The following is a 13874-nucleotide window of genomic DNA, read 5'->3' on the forward strand; positions in this document are numbered from 1 at the left end:
CCTCATATAATAACCCTGAGGTAGATACTGTTATTATTCCCATTTCCCAGATGAGGCACAGAGAGTTTAAGTGACTTGCCTAAGGCCACACAGCTAATAAGTGGTGGAGCCAGGAATCAAACCTAAGCAGTATGGTTAGAGTTTATGTTCTTAACCACTGTAGGGAAAAAAAAAAAACCTTAATTCAGTCTCCACTGCAATTATGGGCATCTCTAGATCTGTATTGTCACTACAGCAGCCACAAGCTACGTGTGGATATTTAAATTTAAGTTAATTAAACTTAAATAAAACTAAAAATCCAGTTCCTAGGTTGCATTCACCACATCAAAAGTGCTCAACAGCCGCACGTGGATAGCGGCTGCCTTGTCGGGCAGCACAGACATAGGACATTTCCATCATCGCAGAAAGTTCCATTGGACAGCCCTGTTCTAGATAACTCTAAAAAATATTAGCCAAACAAAGACTCAAACTCAGTAGGGGTCACATGGATTTTCTTTAATTAAATACCACTTCGTAATGTTATTTACAACTAGCACACACATTTTTGGAAAAATAAGACATGCCATCAGTCATGGGGTTAATGAAATATAAGCATCTACACAGAATACATATTCTAAGGTGACTTCATTTACATAGCTTCTCACAAAAACACAGTGAATTGCTCTGCCTCTCAGCCAGGACAGGACGAGATTTGGAACTCACAAGGCCGAGGGGTGGAGGGTCCCCAACACTACGCGGACGGACATCTTGCATCTACACGGCACCGCCAAGCCGGCTGGTTCCCCAGGAAGAGCAATGGAGGCGTCAGTCCTGCCTTCCCGCCCAGCATTCATTCCACGCTGCAAACCCCCCCATGACCCGAAGCCGAATGCGCCCGACGCATCATCAGACCTGCAGCTTCCCGGGAGGGCCAGGGGGCGCAGAACTCTCAACAAAGCCCGCAGGCACCAGTCTGCGAAGAACTGGTGCTGATGTCCGATTAGGGAACCCCAAGTCCCAGCCTCCCAAGAGGGGGACAGAGTGGGGTGCGGAGAGGGAGACCAGGGAACAACTGGAAAGTTTAAACGCAAGTTTGGTGACGCTGCTTTAGGTGCTGCTGCTGGGAAGGAGAGAGAGGCGGGCTAGTAATGTTGCCCGGAGCATTCCTGAGGGCTTGGGGGGCGGTGAGAGCCACGAGGGAAAATAGACTCAGGGCTGTGAGTGGAAAGCTGATGCCCTCCCCCCCGCCTAACAGCAAGTGCTGCTCACCTGCCACCAGCAGACAGTCCATCTACACCTGGCGGCAAAGACTGAGAAGCCAGCCCAAGACAGAGTCAGAATTCCGGAGACCGCAGCAGTCCTCCGAGTACCCAGGTGACCTGCCCCTGCCTTCCACTCGGGAAACCACCATGCAGCTCTCTGATCATCCTTCCTAAGTTTAGGTTCCTAGGACGACCCCAAACCTGAAGGTAGGGGGCTGCCCAGGCCCAGCCGCAGTTCCTGGTGGCATTGACCCCTGATGGTCAGCGGACCTGCACTCTTATCCCCTCCTCTCCTCCTCCACTGGCTCGAGGCTGAAAGGCCCATCCCAAAAACAGGGGAAGAGGGCAGAGTAAGGTTGGGGCACGTAACATGCCAAATGATCACCCGGTTTGAACATTTAAATGGCCTCCCTGCTCACCTACCCTTTGTCCACTCTGCCCTGATACCCCCACCCCGCCCACCTTAGAAAAATCACTTCGCAAATCTGAATAGCAGTGCAACTGGATTTTAATTCCCCCTTTGTGTTTTGTTCTTGCAGACTTGCAGCTTGACCTTGAAAAGTGACTTATCCCTCAGATTCTTCCTCCACGCTGCATAAGGTCTCCTTTCAGATCAGGGCTGATCCTGTCATTCTCTTCCTCGTGAACCATCGATGGCTCCCGTGCCCTCTAGAATACACTTTAAATTCCTGGGCCAGGCATGCAGGGCCCTCCAGGATTCTGCCTCCACTGCTTATCTTTCCAGCCTCCTGTCCTACCACCCTCCCTGGCTCTCCTTTCTTTGCCATCTCCCCCTCCCTATCTCTGTGCCTTTGCAAATGCTGGTCCTTCTACCTGGCGGTGATCACTCTACTTTCTATGCTTTGCTCAAATCTTAGCTAGGTTTGCCACCTGTCAATGAGTGGGGCCAAAATCATCTTCAATTCCAAACACCCCATTCTGGGCTCAGGGCCTGTCCTTAGCAGGGCCTCATAACTGTCACTTTCTGTGGTTGGCTAATGCACTCGGCCTGCCCTGCCATAGTTTCCTGGCTGTTCACGTCGCCGCTGGAGGGCAGGAACCATGTCTTATTTTTGTAGCCCTCACCATCCAAATGCTTAACAAATGCCTCATAAATATCGTTGAACTGAGTTGATACCTGTCCTAAAGGAAAAAAGCTCACTGTCTGTTGCCTTCTCAGGCATGTAAGACACAATACAGAAGTGGTGAAGACACAGTAAGGAAGTAGTTATCACAGGCGACAGATGTCAGTTTTTGAAGTCAAGGACTAAATCAGTCCTAAGCACAATCCACAAAAGTTAATGATCTATCAACACTGGCCTATTAACACTGTTATCCCGCCTATCAAAGGCTGCCTAGGGAAGCAGTTAGTGTGGTTTTAAGTAGTAGTTGCTGGATGAGAAATGCCTCAGATCCTATGGGGATTATTCAACGCGCCCAAAGAACCCCAAAGAGGAAACGAGAAATAGGAATTCTAACTTTCCAGCAGGGGTGTGTGGGCCCCCGGGGGTTTAGCAGCCCATCTCTTTCCATTATTAGGTGTTCAAGGTGTGAGATCCTTGGATTATCTGCCTCAGAATCACCTGTGCTGCCAGTTAAGCACACAGACCCTTGGGCCCCGCCCCAGTCCCCCTTAATCAGAGTATCTGTGGTTGGGGTGTAGGCATTTGCATGTCACATAAACCCCCTAGGGGAGCCTTATGCTCATTAACGTCTGCAAACCTTTACCTGCCATTCTCAAGAGTATACAGTCAGTCTAGGGGAAGACAATCATGGACGCAGCTGAAAAGAAAGCAGCAGACCCCTTTCTGAGAATGCTTGCTTCTCCCAGACACACGTGCACGGGGATGCGGACCCAGACTCTCCATCGACTCCAAGGACATTAAGCAATCACTCAGGCTTGGTTTGTTGCTCTGTACGGGAGAGGGTGGAGAGATGAGCGAGACTGTCTCTGAAATGAGCACCCCCAGTCTCCCCAGAGGGCACTGGGGTGCAGGGAAATACACAGAAAACAGGCAAATCTTCTGTCTCTCCTCTTACAAGTGATGTAACCACCTTTTGGAAGATGAATAGGGAGTTTTTTTCCTTTATAGGCTGAAGTATCACCACCCCTGCTTCTGTCCTTTTTATTCTCCCCTTCTCTTAACCTCCCAGTTCCTTTAGGGGGAAAAAAAGCAATCAAGCAGCTCAGAGAACCAAAAACAAGTTAGTTTTCAGAGTAGATCCGATATAAACACATCAAGCACATTTTCACTGGGAGGGCACAGACAATTGGAAGACAGGAGTGCATTTCCCTACAGGCGAGTGACAGAATGTTCCACCAGGGCCGGCCCACTCTGCCATGGGAGGGCGACACAAAGGTTATCGCAAACACAGAATCAGGAGTAAGATGGGTAGACATCAGGCCTGAGCGTGAGGTGGGGGAAGACTAGAGTTAGCAGTCTCCAGCCTTTCACTGGATTTGGAAAGGAAGAGCAGAATCTCTGCCTTGCTTTAGCTCTGAAGAATGTGGTACCCTTTGGTCATTGACTGACAAAGCTCAGTTACATCCTCAAGAATGATAAAGGCTTTCCAAATCCCGCTGGGCTAAACCAGGCAGAGGCTGCATTCGTACCACCCAACTGGAATACTGCTTTCATCCCCCACCCCGCAGCCTTAACATTTGAAATTTCCAAGACCAAGATAACACACCCTTCGCCAGAGACAAAGGCTTTTCAAGATCCCTGTCCATGGAGTTCTTGGTTTAAAAAAATAAGACTTAAAAGGTGAGTTTTAGAATTAGGGCTTGAACCACGGTCAGCACGGCTTGAGCAGTTACAAATGGAGGAAGGCGAGTCTCCTTCACGCGGCTCACTCCTTCTTGGTGTGTTCCAGGACTCGGTAGGGAACCCCAGAGGCACTTCTGGAGCCATGTTCTTCTTGCATGATGGGCAGTGTGGCAGGAGCGTAGATCTCAGAAATGTTGTCGTTGTTTTCCAGGGCCCCATAGGAAAAAGAAGCTTTGAGGTCAGGCTGGACTGTCATCCCCTTGTCATGCATGTTTTGCATACCTGAAATGAAATCATTTTTCCCAAATCATTCTGTGGTAAGGGGGCCAAAGGAGGCCGCATCTTCCTCTATCCCACCACACACTAATTATAGTGCTTGGGAGCTAATCATGTACATTGTCAATTTCCTGAATGCTTTAGATTGAAAAAAGCACACCCATAAATATACACTGGAACTATTACAGTTGCTAAGCAACAAGGGATGAATCTTCAGGAAATATGCAAACAGACCAGCCACTGTCAAGAGAACCATCGGCTGGCCTAGGAGGAGGTGGGGACGTCTGTTTGGGCCACAGGCGGAGGGGAACCAGCACTGTGCTTTGAACGTGGTAGATGCCAACGTTTTTCTCATGAATGAAATCAGGATCCAGAAAACTTCATTATACTGTTGAGAGATGAGGGTGACTTTGTGTCACAGACACGTGATGGTGACAGATGCACCATGATGCTCAGAGGGAGAGTCTTGACCCTTAACATTAACATCCCTGAGCCACGTAAAGGGTAAAGTGTGATTTTGCTTATTACTTCTGGGCACATTAATGCTGGATTTCTATCTACATTTGAGGGCAAAGAATTTCATCATTAATTCCTTCAACGTGATGCTACAATTCTCCTCATCAGGTGGGACCTGGCCTTCTCTGAGGCCAGCTCTTTTCCTGGCAGGGAATTAAGACCCTTCAAATTCTCTTGCCCCCAGGTTGAGTCATAAGACATCGAATGCAAAGTGTCTTCCATGAAACTATGATGATAACAGCAGCTGACGTGTGACTGCTTCATACGCCCTGGGCCCTGGGCTGAGTGCTTTAAATAGTAATAGTAACAATAACAGCAACAATGATAATAGCTCATGTGGACTGAATGTTCCGTTGGTGGCGGGCACTGTTCTGAACACTTATGAAGTCTTATCTCATTTGATGCTCACAACTGCCGATAAGGAGAATGAGGCAGTTGGAGGTTAAGTAACTTGCTTCAGGTCACAGAACTAGTAAGTGGCAGCGCCAGGGTTCAAACTCAGGTGGTTTAAACTCTGAAGCCCAGACTTTTAACCCGAATGCTGTGTGGCCTCCCTATACACTTGCATTTATGCCCAAAAACCCTATGGCAGAGATGCGCTACTATCTTCATTTTCTGGATAAGAAAGCAGATTCAGAGAGGTAAAGTTGTCCAAGGTCACACAGCTAACGGGAGACAGAGCTGGGATTTGACACCAAAGCCCATACTCTTATCTACTCTGCAAACGACCCAGCACGTGGAAGGCCCTTTGCTTCCACATTGCACAAGACTTAGCTGATGGTCCTTTGAAGGGTACAGTTTAAGAGTCTGTGGTTTGGACTTTTGGGGTGGGGGCTGGAAGAGGATGAGGGCTGCCTGCTCTTCAGGGAAGAGAGCTGGCTTTCCAGGCAGGGCTGAGCTTTCAGATTTTGTCAATGTTCTCCAGCCACAGACCACCAGGAATGCAGCTACAGTCTAACAAATCTGGGTTCTGGACTCAACGCAACGAGGGAGACAGGCACCATGGAGCGCTGTGGGGGCCTCAGTAAGAGGGTGTTAGAAAGGCCTTAGAGAGGATCTGGGCTCGTGGGAGGTGGCTCTGGGGAGGGCTTACGGAAGCAGGGCTTTGCTTTGAATCAGATGCTGTCAGGAAGTGGGGATCATTCTGTGACTGGGGATCCTGATACGTCTTATCTAGAAAGAGAGGAGACTGGAGGCCAAGGCTGCGACTGGTAAAGAGCAGCAGTCACTTGTGCCAGGGGCACGGCTGGCCCTTTTGTGGTTTGGACAATGTTCACATTTTGTCTGTGTTCACACATGATCATGGAGTGGACCTGTTTGTCTTAATCCACCATGGTCACAGAGTGGCCTTGTCTGAGGCTGAGGTCCTGTGAAACTGTGAATGGTCGGCAGGGAACACCAAAGCTGGCTGTGAGTGCCAAGCCAGCTGCTAACCATCAGGGCCTGCTTTTCTCTTCCTCATTTTTTGGCAGTCTTTCAGGTGCCAGAATTATTTAAAGCCTCTTCGAATTGTGACAGGTAATGAAGTTTTGGATTTTGGATGCCTCTGAACAGCAGCTACTGGTCTGTTGTAAAGATAATCCAGGTAAACCACAAGCAAGGTCCCGACACTGACGGGGAGGCCACGGAACTGGAAGAGACCTCTGTTCAAGCGGTTTTATCCTTCATGGTCTACCTGCCGTCAGGGCCAAGGAGTTTTTTCAATTTTCAAAGTTTTTAAAGAAAAGGGATGTGAAACCAAATGTAAGCAGGCATCTACCATGTCCTAGACACTGTGCAAGGGGTCTTGAACATACTAGCCCACTCCCCTGAAAGAAGGATTCCCAACTTACAAGTGAGGGTCAGAGGCCTGGGGAGGGCCAGGCACCTGCCCAAGGTCACACAGCAGGCAGGTGGTAGAGCTGGGATTTGAATCCAGGCCACCTGAACTCCAAGCCCGTGCTCTTCACAGTATAGGACGCGTGTCTACTCAGAAGAGCCCTGACACGCCACAGCAACAGGGTAGGGTCTCCTTTATCTGACCTCCCACCGGTCACAAGGTACAAAGAGGAAGCGAGAGCCACATCCACAAACAGACCACAGAATGTTGACATCTAAGATTACCTTGGGTTACCTTCTATTTTCTACCAGAAATTACAGCTATATATACGCATATAAAAATACTTATATAGATATATACACATACACAGTTCATAAACACACAAACACACATATACATACACATACTTGCACACACACGAGAGTTGACACCTCACCTATCTGGAATTCAGCTATCCAGCGCCCTCATCTATCCGGAACACAGCCGAGAAACAAGGAAGTAAGCAAAAAAGGCATCTGAGCAGCCAGATTAGATGTTTAGAAAGTCCATGCACTAAAGCTCATGCACTTAACTCCTAGCAGAAACCTTAAGGCCCCAACTCAGAGCTTATTTATGTTACTTTTACATACCATTCGAACAAGTTGGGTCAAATGAGAAGATGGACACAGGGTTGCTATACACAGGCAGGCTGGTGACAACAAGAATGACAGACAATAGCTTAACAGCAAGAGATGAGGAAATAATATAAAAAGTAGACACACAAACCCTGGGGCCATTTAAAGCAGGGGCACCTCAGTCAGCCCTGAGAACACACCTGCATCACAGAGTTATTAACAAAGTCACTGAGTAGCACTCTCCGCCATCAGTGGGATTCTATGTTGCTCGTTAGACTGTCTCAATGAAGGGTGGGCGATCATGTTTTGAAGGGATTTCTATCTTACATATATAAAATAAAATTAACTTTGAGTTAAAGAGTGAAAGCTAGTGGTCACTGGCAATCTATAGCATTTAGGTCAGCAAACCTAGATAAGGCAGGTCCCGTGTCTTAACCTTTCTAATCTGAATCCCTTTAGGCTGGACAGGCATTCTCCAGTTCTCCACAGGCCCCACCATTCCCTAATGTGTAGCACTCGGCTGATTCACACATTTATGCTACTTCACGGCTTAAAGGCCTTTGAGCTCATGGCTTCTCAGTGTGAACCCTTAGCTCCCTGGGAAATTATGCTTTCCAGAACACTCCACTCCCTTGTGGATCTAGGGAATAAGGTTATAGTATTTGAATTTCATTCATCCTATTTTCCTTCCCCTCTCTGATCATTCCATTCCACCTGGATGAATTCCTCTTGCAGGCGTGAAGCCTGGTGCTGCAGACCATCATCACGTCCAGTGTGAATCAGGGTCGTCTTTAAGAGGCCCCACAACAGACATGGGAACAGGCAAGATGTGCTCAAAACCAACTGAGGCGCTTCAGCCATTGCCTCCTCTTTTGCACACCGAGATTAAAAGAAAAAAAAAAGACAGTCACACCATAACGGCACAGCACACGTTCCCTGGACCAAACCCAGTGGCTGTCTCTTTTTAGACAGGAAGTAGCAGTCATTCTGTACAGATGGGCTGGCCAGCTGGACACGTGGGTTTAACGTTACCTGGCATGGCATCCATGGAAATATAGGGCTCGAATGGAATCGACTTCTTCCTGTTACGTGTAATTAAGAAGACGCCCAAGAATGCAATGAGGCACCTGAGGAACAGAGATAACGGGGGAAGAAAAATAAGGCCAGAGTGAGGTCGCGAGGGGGATTTTTCAAAGCCAGGCAACAGGAAAAAGGTGAAGAGGGTTTCAGGCTGCAGCGGGGCTCGCTGGTGAGTGGCCCTGAGAGGCTGCTGGGCCTGGGGTCAGCAGGGAGCCGACTTGAGACAATAACAGGCTGTGCAGCCCACGCGTCCTCCGACACTCCACACAAGCCTTAATCAGGGTAAATTCGACTCTCCTGGGCGGAACTCTCACGGTTCTTTACTTCCACTTCGCCCGTATCTCAGAACCCTGCCTTTAAAAAGGTATTCTTTTAAGTTAAAAAATTCTGTATGGCCTAAATTCAATCGATAGAGGAGTAGAGAAAGTAACAATGAGAAGGTCCCTGTACTTCCCCCAGGTAGCAGTATAGTCTTCCAGAGTCTTTTTTGTTTTTTGTTTTCTTTTCCCCAGAGCTTAGATAAACAAGCACACTTTCTAAAAACTGAGGTATAATTTACATGCAGTAAAACGCCCAACCCTTAACTACAGAGCTCGATGAATTTTGCCTGTGTATACACCCGTGTGACCACCACCCAGGTCAACGGAGAAGACAATTCCATCCTCTTCATCCCACAAAGTTGCCTTGTGCCCCTTCCCAATTCACGCTCGCACTTCCCCAGAGGAAACCACAGGTTCGATTTGCCTGTTCTTGAACTTGTAAGCTCAGTCATACAATGTTTTTTCTTTTATGCCTGGTTTCTTCCACTTGAGTAATGTTTTCAAGGTTCATCCACTTTATTGTGTGTATCAGTAGTTTGTTATTTTTAATTGTTGTGCTGAATCCATTGTCTGAATATACTACCATTTGTTTTTCACTCTCCTGTTGAGAAGATATTTGGGTTGTAGCCAACTTGAGCATGTTATGATGAAAGCTACTATAAATATTCATGTACGAGTCGTTTTATCAATATATGTACTCATTTCTTTTGGGTATGTATCTAGATGTGGAACTCCTGGATTGTAGGGTAGACTATACATAAAACAAATGTCACTTTTTCCATTCAACGCATCCTCCACTTGGTTCCATGTCAGTACCTATCGACTGGCCTCAATTTTTCAAAATGGCAGCACGGTCCTTTATTATATGGAAATACCATCATTTATTTAACCTGTGTTCCACCGCTGGGCATTTAGGTTGCTTCCAATTATTCGCTTATAAAATTAATAAATAATCTCATACATGTGTCTCTGTGTCCCATTTCAATGATTTTTCTAAGACAGATGATTAGAAATGGAATGCTGCATCAAAAAGTAGGCTCATTTAAAGTTTTTGCCGATATTGCCAAACTGTCCCCTGCATTAAAGAACTTCTCATGGTTGGCAGAGAGCTGCTCTCCTCATCCTCTTGCCACTTTGGAATATTATCAATATTATTAATCCTGTTTTTGCAAAATGATGGCATCTCATGTAGCTTCAATACGCATTTCTTTGATCTGAGGTGAGGTTGAGAATCTTTTCATGAGTCAAAATGTGCTATTTTAGAAATGACAAGGAGATTAAAGCTCAGAAGAAAAGAAAGGGGAAGGAGATGAAGCCCTTTGGAGGCTAAAATGCTCACCTCTGGGGACAAAGCTGCAAATCTCAGATGCTCCACTGGCTCTAAAGGACTGCCCGGGAGGCTGAAGTAATAATGGGGAGAGAGTGGCAACTGCTGGAATTCTCCACGCAGTGCCGGGGCCAGAGAGCGGGCGGGGTGGAACTCACCCCAGCGCAAACATGCAGATGTGCAGCGCGTCCTCCCCGAGGAAGTCCAGGTAAAACACTGCGCCTGCAGCAGCAGATAAGAGGAAACAGGGTGAGCTGGCGTCACAGCTCCTGCTGGCCAGTCTGTCTAGGACCTGCCTAAGCTCTCTTTACTGCAGGAAACCAAAGTGACCAAAAGTGCTATTATGCCTGTGCTTAGCAAAATATGAGAAGAATGGAATGAAAGCCATTTGGGGGAACAGATTGTCTTCTCTCTCCCACTCCTAGGTCCCTCATATCTTCATTTTTTTTCTTAACTTTTTATTTTGAGATAATATTAGACCCAGAAATGCAGTAGAGAATTCCCCTGTACCCTTCACCCAGCTTCCCCCAATGAAACAACGCTATGAACTAAACCACGGACCTTACTCGCCAGTTTTTACACACGCTCCTCCCCTCATCTTTCTTAAAGATGGATATACAGGGCTTCATGTTAAGCTGTCAGAGCTTTCTCACCTCACGTGGCCAGTGGATGTCAAGCCTGCAGGCCGACTCCTATGGCATGGGAGTGACCCGCGCCTGCCACCCTCACCCTGCAGCCAGCTTCTGTCTCCATCATTTCACCTCCTTGGGCTTCATGCTATATTTCTGAGCTGCTGACTCCTTGCCTCAACTTCTGTTTCTGAGGTGACCTTAGTGTCTGCTATTCCTGTCAACCTTGACTGGGCCAAAGTTCTTGATCACCACTCGAATCTTTGCATTAGGTTAGCTTTCTGGCTGCTCTGGGGTCAATGTCCCCATTCGATTCCTGGTACCGCTCCCAGCACAGGCCTGGCAGGTTGTGTGCCCTGCTTGTTCCCACCTCTGTGAGCAGGATTTGGGCAGCACTTGTTTAAAAGGCAGGACAAAGCAAACGGCTTTATGGCCAGACCTTCTTGAAAGGCAGGCACATTCGTCCCTATCGGCCTTTTTACTTTGAAGATGTTAGTCACCATTGCCACTCAAAAAACAAACAACAAACTGATATACTTGTGGCCCTTGAAGCCACATCGGAAAGAAAAAAAAAATTTAGGGGTGGGGTAGAAGAAAAGAAAAATATAATAATAATGGTGGCTTACTGAGCACATATTATGACACAGACACTCCATATGCTCGTGATCTCTAAAACTTATACAGAAGAAATTTGTGGTCACTTGGCCAATGGAGGCTGTGAAGCTAGCAGATGATGAACAAAAATCACTGAAGAACCCTTATAGCACAAAGTAGGGGACGTTTGGAGTGTACATATTTCAATTCTAGGAGGTAAGCGTTACTACTCCCATTTTATGAATGTGGAACTGAAGCTCAGAGAGGTTAAGAGATTTTCCCAGAGCCACTCAGCTCTGTGTCTGTGCTGGGATACAAACTCAGATCTCTCTGGTTCTAAAGCTTGTACTTTCTCCATAAAACCATACACAACTCTGAGGGGCAGAACAAGTCAGCGGACTTGGCCTTCTGACAGACGCAGGGCCTCCTCCCTCCACGCTGGGGTAACGTCCCTGCTGCGAAGGTAGAAGACAGAAATCTGGTGATGGGCCACCCTTACCTGCTGTGATGGCAACAGTTGTGGAGAGAATGTAGCCCACGCTGGCAATCAAAGAGGAGTCGTACATCTGTGAGGCTTGACTTAAAAACCTTCAACACAAAAGCACTCTGGTCATGGGGGCTATGGGGACGTTGGAAAGGCTGAGTGAAAGCTGATGACAGCAGACTTGGTCTGGAGTATGACGATAACGCACAAAGGAACATTCATCGCGTTTATAAAGATGCCATCCTTGTGTCTCTCTGGGTCTGGGGTCCACACTTTGCTCCCCTTCTTCCCTTAGACACACAGCCTGAGGCCCACGCCCATTCCCTGAGCGGGCCGTGCCTTCTTGCCCTCACACCTTTGCCCACATGGCTGTCATCACCGGAAATCCCTTCTCCTTACCTCTGTGTCTCCTGCACTCCCAGCCCACTAAAAAGAGCCATTCCTGGTCTCTTAGACACTCAAGAAACTCTTAGAGCACTTATCACATTCTGCCTATTGCTGCCATTATTTTTTTAAACAAATTTTCTTCTTAAGTCAAAAATACTTGCTCACTGTAATAAATATAGGAAAAAGAGAGAAAATTAGAGTCATTCCTAATCATTCCATCTAGGATGAACACTCCAACATTTTGGAATATATTCTTTTTTTCTTTATTTGTTTGTTTTGGTGAGGAAGATTTGCCCTGAGCTAACAACCATTGCCAATCCTCCTCCGTTCTTTTTTTTTCTGGCTTGAGGAAGACCAGCCCTGAGCTAACGTCTGTGCCAGGCCTCCTCCACTTTGCATGCGGGATGCCTCCACAGCAGGACTGACGCGGGGAGTTAGGGCCGTGCCTGGGATCTGAACCCACGGACCCGGGCCGCTGAAGCTGAGAGCGCATAACTTTAACCACTCGGCCATGGGGCTGGCCCCTGGAATATAATCTTTGTCCACCTTCTGCATGGTATTTTCGTAACTGCACAGTTGCTTATACCATAATGTATGGCCCACTCAGTCATAATCGTCTGCTTACCAGGCTGTCCCCCAACCAGGGCTGGGAGCGCCCTGAAGACAGTGACTATTGTCATGTCTCTGTGCGCAGTAGGCCCCAAGTGGAGTGTGCTGATTGGGTGAGCAAGAAGCTCCCCGGGAGGGGGCTGGCCATCTGATTCGTCCTCTCGGCCCCCGGAGGGCACAGCACCTTGCACATGGCAGACGCTCAGTGGCGACAACTGGACTTGCTGCAGTAGGACTAAGAATAGTGAGAATCGACACAGTAATGGCAATAATCATCACAAAGGCAGCTGCTGTTTCCTGGACGTTATCCTGCACTGAGAGCCTCATGTGATTCTCTTAGGCAGGGGCTGTTATTCTCATTGGCGGACCAAGAATCGCATCTTAGAGAAGCTGAGGGGGAGGCGTGGTGGGCTAGGGGGCCAGACGCCTGGGTTCAAGTCTCAGTTGACCCACTTCCTGGCCCCTGACCCTCGCTCTGTTGCAGGCCCCCACATGCACAATGAGGACAGCATCATCTGCCTCGAGGGGATGCTGTGGGATGAAACGAATGCACCAGTTCCTGTGAAAGCAGCGAGAGCAGAGCCAGCTTGCACTGGGCACTCGGTAAGCAGTGGTCACTCCTTCGATCCCCCGAGGCCACCGCTGGTGGACGGTGAGCCCAGGCTGCTGGAGTCCGGGACCTGACCTGCCCAGGGGGTACCAGCCTCACCTACGACATTGAACCCTGTGTAGTTCACCTCCCCTCCCCACACAGGACTGTCACACGCCCTCCCAGGCCCTCTGCGGGGCAACAAGTCCCAGATGGGAACAAGGCCCAGGCCCATCCTCAGTACTTCTGCTTTCGAGAGAGAAACAATGACCTCACTCTTCCACGTGGGAAGATTTCCTGAGGACAAGAAATGATAACTTTCTGTTTTCTATCTAGCAGACAAGTCGATCCCTCCTGGGGACACGCAGCTTCGCCTGAAGTCCCTGAGACGGACGCCTGCCTTGAGCAGGTGGGAAGCGAGGCTGCCTCTGATCGCGCGTGCCTCTCATTTTGAGGCCGAGGGAAAAAACACGTCCACTTCAGGCTTCATCTTTCAAGCGGCACAGAACCCTCCACGTGACAACTCAGCAAATTAGCAACCCCTCTCTCTCCACAGTGGATGCCAAACCCTGGTGACAGGCTGCATTTGCATGTTCTGCCTTCCCTACAGAACCAGATGCA

General features: G+C 48.2%; 1 protein-coding gene across 4 annotated transcripts in view; it reads right to left on the minus strand.

The window, feature by feature from the left end:
* Positions 1 to 480: 480 nt before the first annotated feature.
* NIPAL3 (NIPA like domain containing 3) overlaps positions 481 to 13874 on the minus strand; it is a 47811-nt gene continuing 34417 nt past the window's right edge. For 2 of the 4 annotated variants that reach the window (XM_046660861.1, XM_046660860.1), the window contains exons 9-12: positions 11684 to 11772; positions 10120 to 10183; positions 8267 to 8361; positions 481 to 4291 (exon numbers count right to left, since the gene is read on the minus strand). In XM_046660861.1, the coding sequence (XP_046516817.1) occupies positions 4092 to 4291; positions 8267 to 8361; positions 10120 to 10183; positions 11684 to 11772 (448 nt within the window). In that variant the 3' untranslated portion in view covers positions 481 to 4091. Of the gene's footprint in view, positions 4292 to 7249; positions 7309 to 8266; positions 8362 to 10119; positions 10184 to 11683; positions 11773 to 13874 lie in introns of all 4 variants that reach the window. The other 2 variants (XM_046660862.1, XM_046660863.1) reach the window with 2 other exon arrangements.

The sequence above is a fragment of the Equus quagga genome, chromosome 5 (assembly GCF_021613505.1).
Source record: "Equus quagga isolate Etosha38 chromosome 5, UCLA_HA_Equagga_1.0, whole genome shotgun sequence".
NCBI lineage: Eukaryota > Metazoa > Chordata > Mammalia > Perissodactyla > Equidae > Equus > Equus quagga.